This window comes from Juglans regia, chromosome 8 (genome assembly GCF_001411555.2).
Source record: "Juglans regia cultivar Chandler chromosome 8, Walnut 2.0, whole genome shotgun sequence".
NCBI classification, from domain to species: domain Eukaryota; kingdom Viridiplantae; phylum Streptophyta; class Magnoliopsida; order Fagales; family Juglandaceae; genus Juglans; species Juglans regia.
In genome coordinates this window covers 6,056,815-6,077,277 of record NC_049908.1, presented here as the reverse complement: position 1 = coordinate 6,077,277, position 20,463 = coordinate 6,056,815, and the positions used below count along the sequence as shown (strand labels likewise).

General features: G+C 35.7%; 2 protein-coding genes and 1 pseudogene across 2 annotated transcripts; all 3 read right to left on the bottom strand.

The window, feature by feature from the left end:
- Positions 1 to 693: 693 nt before the first annotated feature.
- Positions 694 to 2,439, bottom strand: LOC109011816 (transcription factor bHLH93-like). The gene is made up of 4 exons (XM_018993157.2): positions 1,663 to 2,439; positions 1,390 to 1,548; positions 1,134 to 1,304; positions 694 to 1,036 (listed from the first exon to the last, which is right to left on the bottom strand). The coding sequence occupies exons 1-4, from the start codon at positions 2,236 to 2,238 to the stop codon at positions 953 to 955; spliced, it is 990 nt and encodes a 329-aa protein (XP_018848702.2). The 5' UTR covers positions 2,239 to 2,439; the 3' UTR covers positions 694 to 952.
- Positions 2,440 to 8,350: 5,911 nt separating this feature from the next.
- LOC109011813 (protein odr-4 homolog) lies at positions 8,351 to 14,058 on the bottom strand. Its single transcript, XM_018993152.2, has 11 exons — positions 13,864 to 14,058; positions 13,544 to 13,759; positions 13,303 to 13,398; positions 12,745 to 12,833; positions 12,512 to 12,640; positions 11,702 to 11,822; positions 10,898 to 10,982; positions 10,686 to 10,795; positions 9,847 to 9,998; positions 9,388 to 9,484; positions 8,351 to 8,795 (listed from the first exon to the last, which is right to left on the bottom strand). Exons 1-11 carry the CDS (start codon positions 13,942 to 13,944, stop codon positions 8,496 to 8,498), a joined length of 1,476 nt encoding a protein of 491 aa, XP_018848697.2. The 5' UTR covers positions 13,945 to 14,058; the 3' UTR covers positions 8,351 to 8,495.
- Positions 14,059 to 14,759: 701 nt separating this feature from the next.
- LOC109011841 lies at positions 14,760 to 17,984 on the bottom strand (annotated as a pseudogene).
- Positions 17,985 to 20,463: the final 2,479 nt, after the last annotated feature.

Here is a 20,463-nt window from a genome sequence, read left to right as displayed (position 1 = left end):
CTTTTGTTTTTAATGGCTGCTCGTTGATTTAACCATAAGAAGGAAAAGGCAATTAATTAAGCTTATTATATCCTCCCAATCTGAGTACAGTTTTTCTTGTTTTTGTTGGCTGCTGGTCGAACACTTTCATGATAATTGATAACATCTTCATTTGTCAAATCCAAATGTTTTAGTTATAAAAAGATTTCATAAAAGTAAATCTATAACTTGATATGATTTTATGTGGTGCGTTAGATAATAAAATTATTTTATTGTAAATATAGATCTAACGTATGATATAAAATTATATTAGTCTATATATTTACTTTTGTAGAAATGTAATATTTTTATTAAAACCTTAATACACTTACACATGACCAGGGCATAGCACAACATCTATGGGCAAATACCATTGGCAAAGACAATGGTATTAATGTTGCTGTTGATGGTGAAGCTTATGGCATGGAAAGCAACTTTTGCATGACCTTTCTAGATTAAGAAATGATATTTGCAGTTATGAAATGCGTAAGCGCCGTGCAATTTCTTTGAAAAATGAGTAAATATGGAATTCACATGAAAAAAATAATAATAATTTTTTTAATAGTGAACTCTATTCTTTTTCAAAATGTTTGTGCGACTTTTATGCACTCCTACAAGTGTAGGCAGCATTGCTGTTTCTGTGCCATACCGTGGGATCTGTGTCCCAAAAAAAAATACCCAAAACATTAATTAATCTCACCTCATGTTGCGATTGAATGTAGAAAAAACAGTTTTGTGGATAAAATTACACAGCTGATGGCTTTCAAGAGACAGACAGGTCTTATTCGAAAGTGGAAAACAAAAAACAAAAGATGGAAGAGGAAAACTTCAACCTCTCACTTGTAAAAGCTCATTCAAAATACAGAGATTTGAAAACCAATATCAAAAATTCTACCCCAGTATTTTATTTTTCTCTTCCTGTATTCTTTTATCCTTAAAGACATCCTCCAAATCCTGAGTTTCTGAACAATGCTTGCTTTATGTCTTCAGAACTTTGTTGGGCTCTCTGATCCATATCCTGTGTGATTGCCATGACAAGAGTGATCAAGACAATGACAAAAGAAAAACCAAAAATCTCAATCGAATGGAAATTGGCAGATAATTATATTAAGTACCTGATCTGAGCAAGAAGCTTGCATTGTAAAGTCATTGAAACAGCTAATTACACATTCTTCAATCTCAAGGCCTAATGCTTCTAAGTTACTCAGTGTCAGTAGCAGCAACCCTGGCTTCCCTGCACAGCAGATGTCAATCCTGGTATCCACATTCCTTCTCTCCACATCAAACTGCAAGTTTTGGAAATTGACGTTTGATTAATTTTGAGAATCTGTACATTGTTATGAGCAGAGAGCATGCAGATCTAGTCCTTACCTTTGGTGAATTTCTAACCAAGACTTCATTTGGTCTTACATTCTTGGAAATTTCTGTACTGTTTGGATTAGCTTCAGTTTCTAGTTGCAAATGATTGATTTTCCCTAGGAGTTCTTTCATGTAATCTATAGTGTCTCCAAGTATAGACGTCCTGTCCATCTTTGAGATCAAAATCCAAACAAAGCAAATCAGATTCCATATAAATATGAACAATTTATGCTTAGGAAATTGTTCTCCAAAAAGAAGTTAGAAAAATGGCTCTTACTGCTTTACCCTGCTTATCTTAGGAACAATGGATCTTAGCATTGAAAGGCGGTCATTTAACCGCTTTCTTCTTCTTCTCTCGGCCATTAGATTCTTGGATGGATGGCCCTGCAGCTTCTTAGCTCGATTCTTTCCTTGGAGACACTCACCCGTGGTGAAAACTTGAGCTTCTGGGGACTGGATTGGCTCAGCTTTGCAAGAAGCTTGCAGCTCCAAATTGTGAATTTCATTCCCAAGTATACCCAGCTCTTTTTCTTCCATTATGGCAAATGGATCATAGTCTTCTTGAGCAGGAAAAGGCAGTGTGTTAAGTGATGAATCAGTAAGCTGTGGAGCTGACAATTCATTGCCAAATGGACAATAGACTTGATTGAAAGTCATGTAGGAGGTATCCAAGTTTTGTTCTAGCTGCGGAGAGAATCCTTCACAGCAGGAGTACTCTGGAAAAGAAATGGCTGGGTTAAAGTAATCAAAAGTACTGCAACCATTAGAGAAGACCTCATTCATCTGTGCTGGGATGATTTTCGAAGTGTCCCCTCTTAGAGCCAGTAATTCCTCTAGGAAACATTGTTCATTCAGCTCCATATATAGCCCTCTTTTCCGATCTGTCTGTGAATGTGTGAGTCTCTCTCTCTCTCTCTCGGGAATGTTAATACCTTGATAATCTATAATGCTGCACCAAGTTGACGAATATATAGGACCACACAAAACAGAAGGATTCTAAAATTATAATATTGGATTATAGTACGCACTATGGTGTATCTATTTAGTATTTAGCACCAAAATCTGAAGATTGAAATGGAATCTGATTTTCTCTCTCTCTCTCTCTCTCCTATGTATGTGGTTGATGGGGGGTGATAATATTTTCTTGTCTTTTTCACCGAGATCTCTGCAATCGTACAAACTTGATTGGCATATTCAGAAAACTATGACCCAATCATGCATCTGTCTGAACCGGAAACGATGCAGTTAATTAGCATCATAGACACGATCGATAAGGTTCTTTGTATGCTCAACCTCTGTAACATTAATTGGCTATGAACACGGAAAACAAACAAACGCGGCATCCCTCTCTCTCTCTAGAAAAATTTCTCAGTTGGGTCCCATACGGCCTTAATGCCTCCAAAATTGAGCTTAGCTCACAAATCAAATGAGTTGGCAGGTGCGCCTTTTTGTTCCAGCTTCTACGTTTTCCTCACCATTTCTAACTTCACAGGCGTGTGTCGTGTGTATATGGTACGCAACTTGCTCTTCGTTTTTTTTTCCAAGTATATATTTGAGATAGCTATATATATACCCACATTTATATATACTAGTAGGGAGCAATTTTTCTTTGATCATGAGACTCTAGTCTGGGGATCAAGATATATCAGACCGAAGTAGCTAGTACTGGGGTGACATTCATCTTAAACTACTTGTTTTGGCTGATGCGAATCATATTCACTGCCATTAGCTAGATTAATGCAGCTTGATCAATTACGAGGATCAGCATTTCGACGTCCATGTAGATACATACATATATACATATATATATATATATATATATATTTATAGCCCATTCTATCTCTCTAGCCATGAAAAATTAAGCTAGCTCTATATATCATCCATCATAATTACCATGAAATATATTAAATGGTCATATATAATACCAATATTTATTTGCGATATAATTGTTTCAGGTAGGCCGTAAGCTCGCGGAATACCTATATATATATATATACGTATATATTATCCGGTAAGTCTACGTCGATCGTGACATAGAGAACAAAATAAAAACAATTGCTCATCAAAACGGATCAAACTGGTTTTTTGGCTTTATGCATATATATATATATATATATATAATATGGATAGAGAAGGATGTTTTTGAGATTAGAAAAATTAAGATTCAATGAAATATTGCAAATTTTATTGTTTTATATATCTCTTCTTGTCATTCTATTTATAACCAAAGCACTGCATGCCCTGTCGTTGTCGTCCGACGTTAACAACATCGATCGATATTCATGCATCATGTGCTGATGTTCCCCTAATTAATGGATTAAAAGAGGGATATATATATATATATATATATATAGATACATGCCTATATATATATAGATAGCTAGCCAAAGCCCCATGGCCTATTTTGGCTCCTAACGATCATCAGTACTCTTTTAGTAAAAAATATATATAAAGGAACAATATTTAGCAGCATGCGCGCATTTGGAGCGGCTTGAACGTGAAGCAGACTGATCCTGATCATCAGGAATGAGAGCACAAATATATATATATATATATATATATATATATATATATATATATATATACACTAGCGGTGGCTAACGTGCAAAGCACGTTTGCCATGTCTGCCTAATTGAAAAAATAAATAAATAATAATTTCTAATATTAAAATAGTCTAATGTATATAAGTAAAATTATTATTTATTCATATTCATCATTTATTATGAAATTTAAATTATATTAAAAATTTAAATTAATTAGATAGTTTTTTTCTATTAAAAATATTAAGTAAAATTTCATCATTTATTTAATGATGAAAAAATAATATTTTATAAATTAAAGTTAATTTTAAGTGTATGATATAATATTATTCTCTTAAAAATGTTCAGTAAAATTTTATCTTTTACTTAATGATGAAAAATTAATATTTTATAAATTAAAGTTAATTTTAAGTGTATGGTAGAATATTTATATTTTAATTATTTGTTTTATGTTAGTTTAAATCAATATTTAAACTTCTATCGTTAGATTAAATCTGAAGATTAAAGATGAATGGTTGTAATTTAAAACCTAAAAACTAACATTTTCTCCCACTTTTCCTTTCTCACTCTCTCTCCTTCCCCACGCACGTTTGCCTAATTTATTTAATTAAGAATATTATCATATTTAAATTATGTTAAAACTCTAATTATTTATATGATTTTAATTTCTTAAAAATATTTAGTAAAATTTTATCATTTATTTAATGATGGAAGATTAATATTTAATAAATTAAATTTGATAGTTTATATATAATATGATATTTATATATTAATTATTTAAATTTTAAATTAGTTTAAATCAATGTTTAAATTTCTATTGTTATATCAAATCTAAGAATTTAAAATAAAGGATTAAGATTAATTTCTTAAAAATATTTAATAAAATTTTATCGTTTATTTAATTTATTTTAATATTTTTAATTAAATTAATATTTATGTATATTTAAATCAGTATTTTAATCTTTTATTGTTAAATCATTTTGAAGATCCAAAACGAAAAAACTGAATAAATCTCTATATCTTTTTCTTTTCTCCCTCACTTTTCCCTCCCCTCTCTCTCTCCTCCCTCAGCTCACGCGTACGCAGTACGCTGCCCCTCCTCCCAGCCGAATCTTCCTCTGCCCAGCCCGACGACGCCGTGCATCGGTGAGCCTCACCGCCTCTTCCACCGGCACCACCTCACTCCGGCGAGTCTCCCCACATCGGTCTCCCTCTCTCACGCTCTCTCTTCCTCTCTCTCGGCTGTGCGCAGCCCAAATGGGTTTGATGTTGCTGCGCCGCCGTACGCCATCCTCCGGCGCCACCACCTCCACGGTAGCCTCCTCTCCCACCGGCCATCCCCCTCCAGCGAGCTCGGCCTCCATCTCCGTGCCGTTTGCTCCCACGAAATCTACCTCTCTCTTGCACGGGTTCTCCACACCCACGGCGGAGCTCCACCTTCTCTGGCCACCGCACCACCACCGGGACCTCCTTTCGCCACCGACCACCTCTCGTAGCCGTCCTCACGCCCAGCCGAGCCACCATGGATGCTCACCTTCCCTCACGGACGCCCACTTCCCCTTAGGCCACCTCCACCACCGTAATTTGTGGTGATTTTTTTTATTTTATGGTATTTTTGTTGTGAATTTATAGTGATTTTGCGGTGATTTTGTTAATTTGTGGTATTTTGGTGATGATTTTACGATGATTTTGCTTCGAGGATGTTTTGTGAATTTTTCGTGGTTTTGCTTCGAGGATGCCGTGGTTTTGTGATTTTACCGTGTATTTTTGTGATGATTTTATGATGATTTTGCTTTGGTTTTGTGATTTTGCCGTGTATTTTGGAAGATGTTTTGTGAATCTGCCATTTTGCTTCGAGGATGTTTTGTGATTTTGCCGTTGATGTTACTGCTGATGTCCCTGTTCATTACTGTTCATAGAGCGATAGGCTCTTTTAAGTATAAGGAGATATATATAGGTTAATTAATATTTGAATGATCTAGAGCATTATTATAGCTGTGAATTAAGTCCTGCATGTGAATGCTCGCAAACCCTGAGTAGATTGTAATGTGCTGCGCTGCATGCATGCTGCGCGATCGAGCTGTAAATATACATGCACGTGGGATTGAATCTAGCTAGCTAGTAAGCTACTGACCTAGCTTGTGCATGAATGTCAAGGGAGCATACATCATGCATGATTCATAAATTAATGAATATATATATATATATATATATTGCTTTATCGATCCTTTTTACATTGAGAAATAGATGGCAGCTAGCTAGAGCTAGCTGTTTGCGTGAACCAAGGAGGAAAAAGGTGATCCCCTTTTTATTAACTTAAAATGACAGAGATTAATGAAGGAACGTCTCGATCGGTTTTTTAAAAGTGTCCCACTCAGAAAACAGGGAAATAATTAGCTAGCTAGGATGATGCATGTTTTCCATGGATTAGAAAGGCCGGGGGCCGGCGTGACTCCGGCCAAGTACTGATATTATTGTCTAGCTAGCTTGCATATTTTTCCAAGCATGATAAACTTAAATATATATATATATATATATATATGACGAAATATATTATATCCTGTATTTTATTGGTTAATTAATTAGAACTCTTACTTACATTTTATATTATGAGTAATATTAGAGAAAAATTATTATAGCAGTGCACACTTTACATTCACTGTGTATCTACTTCTAGTTAATTGTTCTTAACACTTATTTGAAGAGATGTGTGGTATAGATGATGTGACATTATGTATACAAAATTGATACTTCTAATAATGACTTCTATCTATATTTATTCTTATATTATATATGAATATAGAAATTACAAATTAAATTGGACACATATATATTGCGTATAATTGAACAAAAAACACATATATAAATCAAATTGGGTATACCATTTCCAGTGATGCCTTTCAAATTAGGTCTAAGGTACGTAGGTAGGCGCCGTGCATGGAGTTAAGGGTTACCACCAAACCCTCCTCTCTCCCAGCTCCCACCAAACACATAATTAGCGGGGAACTAGCTAGCTGAGATCAGAAATTATGAGGAAAAACAAACGACATGACTGGCTGGGCCACGTACGATCCATCGAGAATCACTATATAGGTTGGAATTGGACGATTTTCGCGCGGCGTGAGAAAACTGCGGCTGGGTTCCCCCTACCCTCCCGACACGCACGCATACAGCGCACGGTTTCTCAAAACCAGTTTCCTACATGCAGCTTGGCAGCCCACAATATCTAATACGAAGTTGTAGGGTTCTTGTCTTCATCAAAACCACTCTCTCTCTAAATTACTCCCCGTCTGCATATATATTTTTATATGTTAGTGTATTTTAAAGATGTGATTGAGCAAAATAATTATTTCTTATAAAAATAAAATAAAATAATCAATCATATTCTATATGGAATGTATAAACGAATACACAAATATATATATATATATAAAAGGTCAGCTTTTGGACGAGAGATCAGAGGGCCCCGTTCCCAATGAATCTATGATCATCTCGTGTATTAACGCATGATTTTTTCCTAATGTTCAACGCAATGCATTGCATGCATGCATCCAATATCACTAATTTGCTTAATCGACTTAGACTAGAATGCCTACGGCATTGCTGATATATAATTTGTACGTAGCCAAATATACGTGCATTATTTATATAATAAGTAATTAGCACCCGTATCTTGGGAATTACGATATATATATATATATATTGTATGTGCAAAGATTTCATCTAGAGCGAGCTAGGTAGCAGCATGAGCCCGATAACTTGTGTTTGTTCATGTCTCCATGATCAATGCATGCATGCATCTAATGTCAAAAGTTTCCACTCAAGTTAGGTATGGAGCTACCTTTAAGAAAAACAAAACATGGATTAATTAATAATATCAAAGCTTAATTAATGTTTGCTAGCTATATATATATATATATATATATATATATATATATATAGGTACTACGTACTACTGAGTGATATTTGAAATTAATTATCAGGCAGGGCAAGGTGTTCATGATTAATTCTGCCAACCAAACTTAATATATAATTTGTGGACAGAAATTTGCTGCATGCGTGTATGTATATATGACAATGAGTTTCAGAGCATCCATTCCCAGATATCGTGGTTAAGATACACTCATCATGATTAGCTGTGATCGATCGATCGATCTGTTGAAAAATTAACATGATCGAGGTTTATAACTTGTAGTAGGCCGCGAGTAGCATCAAATTATTTTAAAATTATATAGAATTTATCTTGCAAATAGAGATGATCAATATCCATAGATCGAAATCATCAAATCAACTACATCATGAATGAAAATTTGCTTAATTTTTTTTTTTAATTTCTATTATTACATATTTCTTGCTTCTTTTTGTTTTTTTGGTACTGTATGATCAGCTATATCTAATATATACCAATAGTCCTAATTCCGTGCGCTTGGCACTTAAAATGATCAGATGATTATGCTATATATTTGTCCCTGCCGTCAGATTGAAAACGAAATGTATGTATGATCTGCAATCTTTGGGGCTACAAAAACTAATTAACTACATTTGATATCACAGCAAAATCATCAACTTGACTGACTATCATCTTGATCTCCTAACAACATAGAGCACAAATCCCACCAAGATAGAGAGGAGAAGGAAGAAAATAGCGGCCTTGACGTTGACATTATTCGACTTTGTAGATTCTTTTCCATTTTCCTCTCTAGCGTGACCTCCACTTTTCTCCAAGGGAAGGCTAGATGCTGAATGAAATGGGTTTGCCACATCCCAGAAGGACTTGGTGACCAGAGATGGGGCTGCTTCTATTTCTGGTTCCAAAATCGTTGAGGCAATGGCTGGTGCTTCCATGGACATCAACTCAACACAATGATCGTTTAGAACCTAGGTGAGAATATAGGTTGTCAGAAAATGGAAAGTCCATTTTGGAAGAAGGCCATACTGTTTTCGAGATCATTAAAATTCGTCAATTTTGTTGATCAATACTAAAAATCTGGTGTGCTATATGCACATGATTAAGAGGTAAACTATAGCAGTCATTTGACATACACCAAGATGAGTTATTCAAAAATATATCATGCAGGATAGTCCAGATCATGCAAACCCCACAAACAGATACAAGAAAGAACTCCATTATTCATGAAAGCGGAGTGTTATAGCCACAAAGAGATTACACAAAAGTAATTTCATAAACTAACGTGACTTCATGTAATCCGTTAGATCTACTTTTCAATAAGTAACTTGACAATCTGACGAATCGTATCAAGCCACCTCAATTTGTGGGATTACTTTTGTGTAATCCCTTTGTGGCTAAAGTTTTCTATTCATGAAATACATGTCCATTTAATCTTCTGTCATTCAACAGAGTAAAATTTTTTCCAGTGGGATATGACATAAGTAGATACATTAGTAGGTGGGATATGACACAAGTAGATACATTAGTAGATATTTTACTTATCACGTCAGATGTGCACACCTCAAGAGTCTCAGATGGCTGTAGGTAGTCACATATGTAGGTGCCTGCCAACCAAGGAACAAATACCCTTCGAGGAAATGAAAGACTGCATTCTTTTCTGTTCTCAACAATATAATAAAAAATTGCAGTCAGTGTTTGGATCGGGTTCCATCAAACATGGAAAACAAAATATAAATCAAGAATGATGCCTTAAATACGATGATTCAACTTTCAAACTCTTGCTTCACAAAAGATAGATTAACCCAATAAAAACAAACTGATGGGATGGGAAAGGTGGGTGTTGCAGCGAAAAACTGATTGCAGTAGCAAAAATATCAGTCAAATAATGCCAACATGTCTCACAAAAACTGATGGGAATGACAACCACAGAACATTGATGCACCAACGATGAACATAATTTTCTAGCAATATATATCCTCATAAACAAAACAAATACATATGAATATATAAGTAACACGCCTTAACAAATGCAGGACAAGCTGGGAAACAGGTTTATCAGTTGATGTCCCATCACTTGCTTCTGGGCTAATATCATCTTTTGGCCATACATCTCCATATGCCTCATCACAAATGATGTCTAATCGACTTTGTAGGCTCGTGATGATGTCCCCCTACACACAAAAAAGCATGTGAAAATTGCACAGGACAGCAAACCAACAACCACAAGCAATTCATAAGGTTAAGACTAGCAAAGACTATAAATTTCACCAGCGGGTAAATTCAAAAAGTAAAAGAACAAAACAAACAAAAAAAGAAATTTACAATTCATAGGAAACACAAAAGCAGTTGATGAAAAGCAACCGAGGTTCTACTTTGAGAAACTTGCAGCAACCATATGAGATGCAAAGATGGTTTAAAGAAAATGCCTAAATGTATACATATTTATCCACTTCTTGTTAGTGATCAGCCACCACACACACATGCACACAGTATTACCATATGCAAGTATTACAGTTCAAAAGTAAATGCAAATTTTTTTTTCAGGTTTAAAAAGTAGATGCAACTTCCATATTTTAAGACGATTGTAATCCAGCATATAGAAGAAATAAATAAAGATGTGTTGGCCAGAGAAAACCCTGTTTAAAATTGCAAGCATATGAAAAAGGCACACTCGTTCAGTGGCAGACACCATTTACCGCAGTCATAAGGTTAAGCATTTTATACTTCTAAACACAATTAAAATGTCAAAGGGATACCCTTTAATACTACCGGAAAAAAGTACAACCCTTTAATACTAAAGTAAAAACAGATTATACTTGTAAAATAAGGTAATGAACCCAAACTTGATTATTGAATACCTTTATATCAGAGACAGCTTGTGAAATTGCTTCTTTTGAGTTCAAGTATGCAAAAGCACACACAGATCCACTGAAGACAAGAACACCCAGAGCATCTTTTCTGCTGCATGCTTTACAACATTTAAAAAAAAAATGAAATACGAGAGTTATAATGCACAACAATGGAACCGTCACGAAGAATAACCTTATCAATAACTAAAAAAACAGCAAACCTTCTGCGTATGTATCTTTCATGAACGGTAAAAGCAATTCAACTTCATGTACTCCATCTAATGTGCAAGGTTCATCATTAACGACCTGGGATTATGGAAGAACCACACACACACACACAAAACAAAAAATACATAAAAATCTGATAATAAAGGAATCCACGAATAAAATGAGTTCATTGAAAAACTTGGAAAATTATAGAAAAGTACAAAAAGAGCTATATTGTAGTTTTATTTTTTATATCTTCCATTGAACTATCTAATATATCTCACTTTTTAAATGACTGGACAACTTGTTGACAGCTTATTTTTAATACATCATGACAAAGCCTTCCAAAGACAATTGGGTGGAGCAACTTCACCTACTAACATGAATGCTTGAATTTTAAGCAAAAAGAATTTAATGATTTTATAGAAAAAAAACTACACTTGATCTTATCTATCAACTAGCGGAAGCTCCACCCACCCTAATATATTTTGAGTCAAAAATAAATATCAGAGTCAACTTATTTAACTTTCCATAATACCATTCCAATTTTATAGATATTAACTACCATGCAGTAGCACAATTCTATGAACCAGCCAAGAAGGATCAAGTTCTCCAAACTGCGTTACTTATGCAACTGATGAAATGCTAATCCATTGTATCAAAGAAATGTCCACATACTGAAGTATGTGCGAGTGTATAAATAGACAGGCAAACAAACGAAGACATATATTTTTACGTATCAAAAAAATAAATAGACAGGCAAGCAAACGAAGACAGATATTTATAATAAAAATATGGTATATCATAGTTTGTCTTACCAAATTACCATCAATCACTGCCTTGGCATCTTTCAGCTCTTTAGCATGATGAGAAATTCCTTGACAAAGAATATCACTCAATGTTTGTAAATTTGATGCACTTTCATGACATACAAGCAATCTGGGAAAAGAGAGCTTTACTCATGAGAGATAAATAAGACATATGGGTCCTACTATGAATCAGATCACCAAGTTTTCAGGATAATTACTGTGCACCAAAATACTATTGAAAATTTATGACTGAACTATGGTGTGAAACTATGATTGCCTGATATTGTAAAACAAGAGATGCTTATATGACCAGCTAATGCAGTCAGCATAGCTTACACGCAGAAAGAACTCGGTCCAACTTCAACATTGACGTCAACCACAACTTATATACAGTGGCCTTGATTTAAATGTTTTGAAAGTTCGTAGAGTAGATGATAAAATATCCAAGATGGGTTATAATCACACCTTGGCTAGATATTGACTTAATTTGGGTCCATTTATCAGTTAATGACTGACTTCAATATTGACATGTTCTTTCCTCATTATTGTCTTTGCAAAGATGATATTACATCTCATTTTAGAGTACGACCTTTATAGTACATGACCAGTTCACATCGAGGAAATAATAAAAAGAAACTGTCTGAAAATTAAATTACAGTGAGAGAAAAGATTTTAACTAGACATACCATAATGATACATGAATATCCAAAAACCAAATATTGATTGCCAAGAGTTATGAAAGACCATATTAACAATCAAATAGGAAAGATCATCACTAATAACTAAAATATAGAAGATTGAAGACAATACAAATGTTACCTCAGGTTAAAATTATAGGTGCACTTGAAAGTCTGTAGGGAAGTTAAGACCCTTCCCATTTTGAAATCACAGGGTTGTAGGCTGCTTGATGTAGTATTTGAAGTCCATGTGCAACTTCGACACGTCCACCTACACAAATCAATCATTTTGTCAGCATGAAAGCCACTTAAGAAATTAATTATATGTGCAATTAGAGAGAGAAACAGATATATTAAGTTATATAGGTTAAATACCTGATTGGACTGTAAGAAATATGAATGAGCAGTCTTTCCTCCCGATCAGTCTGCAGTAGGGGTGTTGCTTCTGCAACTCCCTTTATACTCTGCATGAGCTCTTTAGTTAAGTGTTATTAAGCTAGGAAGCATCAATATGGACACAGGACACAAACACGATAAGATATAGATATGGCGATGAGACAATCTGTGAAAAACTAGAATACCATATGATCAGAACCTAATATTTATTAATTATAATGTTATACACATTATATGTACACACCTATTATAAATCTTCTACTTAGAAGACCAGTAGCAAGAATTAAATGAAAGTTCAATAAGTATCTAGAGCTAAGAAAAAAACAAAGAATTCCAAATATTAAGGCAACAGCATGATAATTATCCAGTTTATATGATAACCCGATGTTGATTGTACACCTTTGCAGGAATGCTATGCCACGATCATCAGTATAACAGGGCCACAGCTACAGTACTAATAAAGTGGATCGACAAATCCACACGTTATAACTAAATCTTGATGAATGAGAAGAAGAAAAGAAAAATAAAAGACATTACCTGAGAAAGCATTATGGTTGAATTTTTAAAAACATCGTTGGTGACCCATATATAGATGCCAACCACCTTCATTCCACCTACTAGCATTCTAGCCACCTAAGAAACGATATAAGAGCTAAAGCAAGGCTCACAAAAATCCTATGGATTAACAAAACGGTAAAAAAAATAAATTCAAACCTTTAAAGCAACGTTACGTGGTTCAGATTTAAATAAAACTAGAAAAATGGTTCAAATGTTGGACCTGACGAGCATGTTCGGCGACCCAATCATCATCAATGAACAAAGAGGGAGAATCGGCGGCCTGGGACTTGGGTTTGGGTCCCTTTTTCTTCTCGTCCTTGACGGTCTCGAGGAGGGAAGACGCGGGCTCTCCGGCGTCGTTCGGTGGGGTTGGGACCAAATCGAATACGAAACCTCGTTCTAAAGGCGAGCTGATCTTGCCTATTACCAGCCCCACCTGATATAAACAAAACCCTAATTCTCAGATTCATCTATTCCAACAATCCGATACATCCATACAAACATTCATATATACAATTACAGAGAGAGTAGAGAGAGTGCCTGAACGGGGAAACGGGATTGGCTGAGACGATCCTCGATCGATTTGAGCTGGGTTTCTTCTCCAACCACAGCTTTCACCATGTTGACAGACTCAGTTTCTGTTCGTAGGCTCAATGGGTTTTGACAAAATAGAGAGCTCTGGAGAGAAAAGCCGTTGCAACTCTCACTCTACTGAAGACCGAACCGAAACTCTTGGCGGTTTAGTTTTAACAAAAAGAAAAAATTCATGGGCTTGGAAGCGCCCCAGAAAATAATCAGCCAATTTGATTTTTTTTATTCTAGTCATTTCAGTCTCAGTGAACTAATTTTTTTCTATACTGAGTAACTTCTATAAACAATAGTGAATTAAGATAGTAGAATGAGATATATGAGATCAAATTAAGATAAATTAGATGTATTTAAATTTTAAGATGTATTTAGATGTTAACAGGAATTTAAATATATTTATGAAAAGTTAAAAAAATTATAAATCTGGCGTGTAAAAAGATGTTAAGTTGAAAAAAGTTATGAATTCTACATATTAAAAAAGTTTTGAATTTAAAAGAATTTAGTAATTTAAAAGTTGAGTGTTTAAATCTAAACCGAACTCAGTTACATCCGTAATCTCAATGCACTAAATTAAAGTTACAAACTTTTTTTAAAATACTAAAGAAATGAAAAATATTTTTTATTCTAAATTTTATTATTTTCAATAACACTGGTTGATATGGCATATTTTAGATAAAAACATCACTAAATATAAGTGGAGATGACAAAATCTATAATGAAAAACATTGTTGTCGGAAAGAAAGAAGTTGCGAAAATAATGCCGGTTGCAACAAGAAGTTAGAAATGAACCCTCAACTTTCTTATAGTTCCTAGAACAATGCAAATTGATCACAATTACTACACAAACATAAAAACCAAGCTCAATTTGTGAAACTAAGATTTAAAGGCTACAGTGTACTCTGGGAAAATTGGGGAAAAGATATGCAAGGATTCTGCTTGAACCGCTCTAATGATTACAATATTCTTTCTCCATCTTCTTGCCAGCTGCTAAAGAGGATGTACAAGGAACATTCAATAGAAGAAAGCTGATGCACCAGTATAGATTCATCTACTCTGAACTGAAAGCAATTCCACAGAAAAGCATGTCTTGATCATAAGCCGTGTGAAGGCTCATCCCAATAGATGGCGGCCGCAAGTCGGCTGACTGGCTGAAAAAGAGTTTTGAGTCCCTTGTTACAATTCAATAGATATCGAATGCTCCAACCCTTCCAACATAAGAAGTTAAGTTCCCAAAGGTAATATCTTTAGTCCATGATCATTTACATAATAAAATGCTTGCATGGGTCAATTCGCATGCTCAATTGGACAGCACTTGAAGATTTTGTGCGCACGCGGGTAAATCCAATTAAAGTTTTCTGTGGGGCTCCACTAATTGGAGCGGATGCTCGACCAAATAACATTATCACATGGCTGCCATCCATATCCCCGTGGTTGAAGACTGAGATCTGCACTTCAAATTTTACATGATTGCAGGATGTTATCTCATCAACTGGCATATAATCTTATCCCATCTAATGTCTGGCTGTTCATTCTTTTACTAGGACCAGCCTTGCTGGTATCAGTGGATAAAACTACTTTGTCCGGCACCAACATGAATTTATAGCTGTAATTGGAATAACTCAATCCTTATCCAAATTCATAGACCACCTCTCCAGTATAGAACCGATAAGTTCGTCTTGGATAGCCACGTGAAGGGTCAGGTCGCAAGCTCATGTCATTCATTGGCACACTGATAAATGATTCAGGATACCAAGTGATCGAAAGTCGTCCACCTGCTTTTTGCTAACATCAGTCAATAAATCTCTTTATGGCAAAAATAAGTGAATATTAACTTTAAGACACCATTCAAGTGACAAACCTGGATTGAACTCTCAAAAGATGGTATCTGCAACCGCTTGCCACCAGCCTCACTAGGGTATCCTATCCAGAGAATGCTTCCAATTCGTGGGTTTACTTTGGCAAATGATATATCAATCCACCACCAAGTAGAATCAAAATAATAGGCTTTTCGCTTCAGTAGAAACTGCAGAGATGAGATCCATCTGTCTACCAGGAAGGAGAAGGCTCGCCCTGTCACACCCTTCATCTTCTTGGGACAGATCAAGCCCAGCAACAACAACTACTGCATCAACTTCTCTGGAAATTCGAACAGCTTCTGCAAACCCCTTACTGGAATTGCATCGCGTGTCACCACAACCACTAGCATAATTAGTTTTGATGTAGTGTTGTAGTCCTTCGAAAAGGCTTGTTGCATTACATGGCACACCTAGGCATTATGAAACCCATTAAAAATTGATTTTAAACTTTAAGAAAAAAAAAAAAAACTAAGAGACAAGCTATCTTTTTTCGAGAAACCTGTGTAGTCACCACCCAATTGGCTGGAACTATTTGCTGAAGGCCCAATAATGGCCAAGGAGGTGATAGCCATTCGATTTAATGGCAATAAATTATTATCATTCTTTAAAAGCACAATTCCCTGCCTTGCAGCATCTAGTGCCAAGTTCTGGTGTTCCGTAGTACATACATTTTCTTTTCCTCAAGTGCCAACTGGGTATATTGTGACAAATACGTGCCACAATTTATATCCATTCCTGGTTTCAAAAGCTTTTTTAGAAACTTTTTGTGTGAAGACTAAAATATCAGAGAGACAAAACGTTCCTTGCTTGTGAATAAAAAATATGGGGATGTTTGACAACAATGAACATGCGTTAGATTAAACTTCTGGATATGGTCACAAAAACTTTCTATCTACCTACGGGCCTCCTCCCTCATGCAGTGATAAACCTAAAGACAAATTTCCTCAAGGAATATGTGCTTTTTATTGATTTCAGAAGCAAATTCTCAACGGCTAATTTTTCGTGATGAAGGCTCACAAGAGGTGCTTGCCTCTAACATCAACGCTAGCATCAAAACATCGTCATCTCTTACATTGGCCAACCCAGTTACTTCAAACTCTTTGCAAGCATATGCCCAAGTAGAACTTATTTTTAAAAGGTTTTTTTTTTCAATTTCCCAACCCCTAAAGAAAGAAATATAAAGGTCTCAGTTCTTTTAAGCCACACCAAATTTTTAACCTTTTGAAGTGCAAAAGCAAAATAGCTTGTGAGTTTATATACAAACACATACGAATGAGTGTAAAATATATAAATTGTCAGCAACCACTCATTTTACCAGAGTCAATTCTTGAAAATGAAGATACTTGGGGTTCTAAGTCATGATCATGCCTCTGGAATCTGGTAATGGCACAGTGATCATTAACAAGCATCAAATTTCAAATGAATACCCATTGCGCATTTGTTTTTCCTATAATCTAATCACACCATTTACACAAAAACCTGACCTGCTTTAATGACATTAGCAATTGCATCTTCAGGAGATTTCGTGTATTTATGATCTTCATAAATTACAGCAACAGCATCACAGTCTGAGGTGATGTATCTGAAATTTCCATAAAAAGCTTGTTAAACACAACGCTCACATCACCAATTCATTAAGATGGCAACTTTGAAACACAAGCTTGTGATTTTAGTGCATACCCTTTGAAGCCCCATTCCTTTCGAGCTCTCTGTAGGAGATCACAATGTGCACACGAAGGCATTCCATTGACTTCATTATATGAACACGTCAAACGAGTGGCTCTACCTTATTCAATGCAGCTCTGAAATGGCGGCTGGTATGTATCCTCCATATCCTGCTTAGAGACCTGGAAAATAGCAAAAGCCACCACAGGAGAACGAAAAGGAAACCAAATCACATCCTCCACTTCATTACCACAAAAAGGCTTTTAGTGTATTTATATATTCAGGACTTTCTGTTATTACTAAATTCAACATCAAGAAGAACTGTGCTCGCACTGTCAGATGTGGCTGCATATCATCAAGATTGGCTTCAATTAAAAGAACTTCAATAGAATGAGATCGATAACACTAATTATATCTTGATTCTTACTACAGGAAGACCATAAAAGGCTACAATAGAAAGCCCAGTATGCTATTTTGAACAATAACTCAATAGGTACCTACAAAGAACCCATGATTTTGTGCTAGAAGCCGAATCTCGCGTAGGTTTTTGAGTTTTTCCAACAGCAATCAGGGGTGACATAAAAAAAATGGAACCTCTTCCTTACCATGCATGGCATTGAAGCTAAAACTACTGAAATTCCCCCAATTCTCCAAATCATAAGCAGTATAATGCTTGCAACAAGCAGATGCCATGAACCCACCATCCACACCACCCAGATCCTCCCCCTGCAACCCCTTCACATATTCAACGGCATAAGCACTCGCCCCCTCGGATCCTCGCCCGGCGTCTCTTGCCCTCTTCCCCATCTGGGGTCCCTGAATATATGAATGTTCGGCACCCAAAAAGTCAACCCAGACTGACCCTCATTGTGCATGGCCCTCCCTTCAACCCCAGCAGCCCGCCCAACCAAAAACCACAAATTTCTATTAAAAGAAGCCGCGTAAAGCAAAACCTGAGGGAATGCTGTTGCGGCTCTAACTGGGCCACTGAAAGAGACACCAGGACCGTTTGAAGCTATGCCATGGAGGGACTTAGACCACCATGTTAGACTTAAATAAAATTCTCGAATAACACTGTAGAAATGAGAATTGAAAGGTTTAACGCCAAGAAAAATTACCTCCAGCCATTGATGCAGTTCACTGTATAAGTTGCATTTCTCACTGTGTTTAGCTCTTCCAAACTCTTATTCACTCTATTTAGATGGTGTATTACCGAAGGGAATTGAGTGAGTGAGTTTGGGGACCAAACACATGTATTTATAGCCGAAATCTCTATCAAATTTCGGTATTTACATGTCCCACGTGATCCTATTTTCATGGGATCAGTTTAAACTTAATGGAAGAGTGTTGGACCACTTAAAGGACTCTTAAGTGATAGACTCCCACTCACGAACGTCTCTGTGAATGAGAATCGGTCAATAACGTCTATGCATGAGAATTGGTCAATATTCTCCCACTTGGTCCACACTCCTAATATAAGATTTCATCTTAAACCCATCAATAATCTTCATTTAAGTAATAAATACATGAATTATGGCGATAGGTCCTCTAATGACGAGTATTACCTTCCATGTATTACTATGTATTCATTTCTTAAACATTATAATTTATGTGAGAACAATTTCTTAATGAATAAACCCTATGTTTATTCTTGGTCCAATACAGATGAATTTTCTCAAAAAATAAATTAAGATGCACATGAATATGAGAAAAGAACATCAAAATGATTAAGAATTTCATTAAAAATAACATTGTTCATACAATGAAAAACTACATAATGGAACCAAGTCCTATATTCACTATATGATCCTTGAATTTCAACGGCGGCATGCCCTTAGTCAAAGGATCAACGATCATTAGTTCAGTGCGTACGTGCTCAATGACCACTTTATTTTCTTTAACACGTTCCCTTATAGCTAAATATTTAATGTCGATGTGTTTACTCCGACTCCGACTTTTGTTGTTCTTAGCCATAAAAACAGTAGCTGAATTGTCGCAATACATTCTCAATGGTCTAGAGATTGAATCCATAATTCTAAGCCCAAAAATGAAACTCTTAAAACCATACACCATGTGAAGTAGCCTCAAAACAAGAGACGAACTCGGCTTCCATAGTGGAAGTGACAGTCAAAGTCTGCTTGGCACTCCTCCATGATATAGCTCCACCGGCCATAAAAAATATGTATCTTGATGTTGATTTGCGTGAATCAATACAGCAAGCAAAGTCAGAATCTGAGTAATCAATTACTTCCAGATTATCCGTTCGTCTATACATAAGCATGTATTCTTTGGTCCCTTGAAGGTACCTCATTACTTTTTTTGCAGCTCTCCAGTGGTCTAAACCTGGATCACTCTGATATCGTCCCAACATTCCCACAGCAAATGCAATGTCAAGTCTTGTATAGACCTGAGCATAAATTAGGCTTCCGACAGCAGAAGCATATGGAATATTCTTCATTTGTTCCCTTTCAAGGTTGTTCTTTGGGCATTGATTCAAATTGAACCTATCACCCTTCACAATGGGAGCTACACTTGGTGAACAATCTTTTATCCGATATCTCTCCAAAAATTTATTAATATAGGTTTCCCGAGACAGACCCAAGATACCTCGAAATTTGTCTCTATGGATCTTAATGCCAATGACATAAGATGCCTCATCCATATCCTTCATATCAAAATTTTTAGAGAGGAATTGTTTCACCTCATGCAGCAAACTCTTATCATTGGTTGCTAGCAAAATGTCATCCACGTATAAAACAAGAAAACAGATTTTACTCCCACTGACCTTCTGGTATATACATTGATCCATAACGTTTTCTACAAAACCGAATGAAGAAATTATATTATGGAATTTCAAATACCATTGGCGGGATGCTTGTTTTAAACCATATATGGATTTCTTGAGCTTGCAAACCAATTGCTCACCATCACTAGAGGGGAATCCTTCAGGTTGTTTCATGTAAACCTCCTCCTCTAGATCTCCATTGAGAAATGTTGTTTTCACATCCATTTATTGTAATTTTAAGTTAAA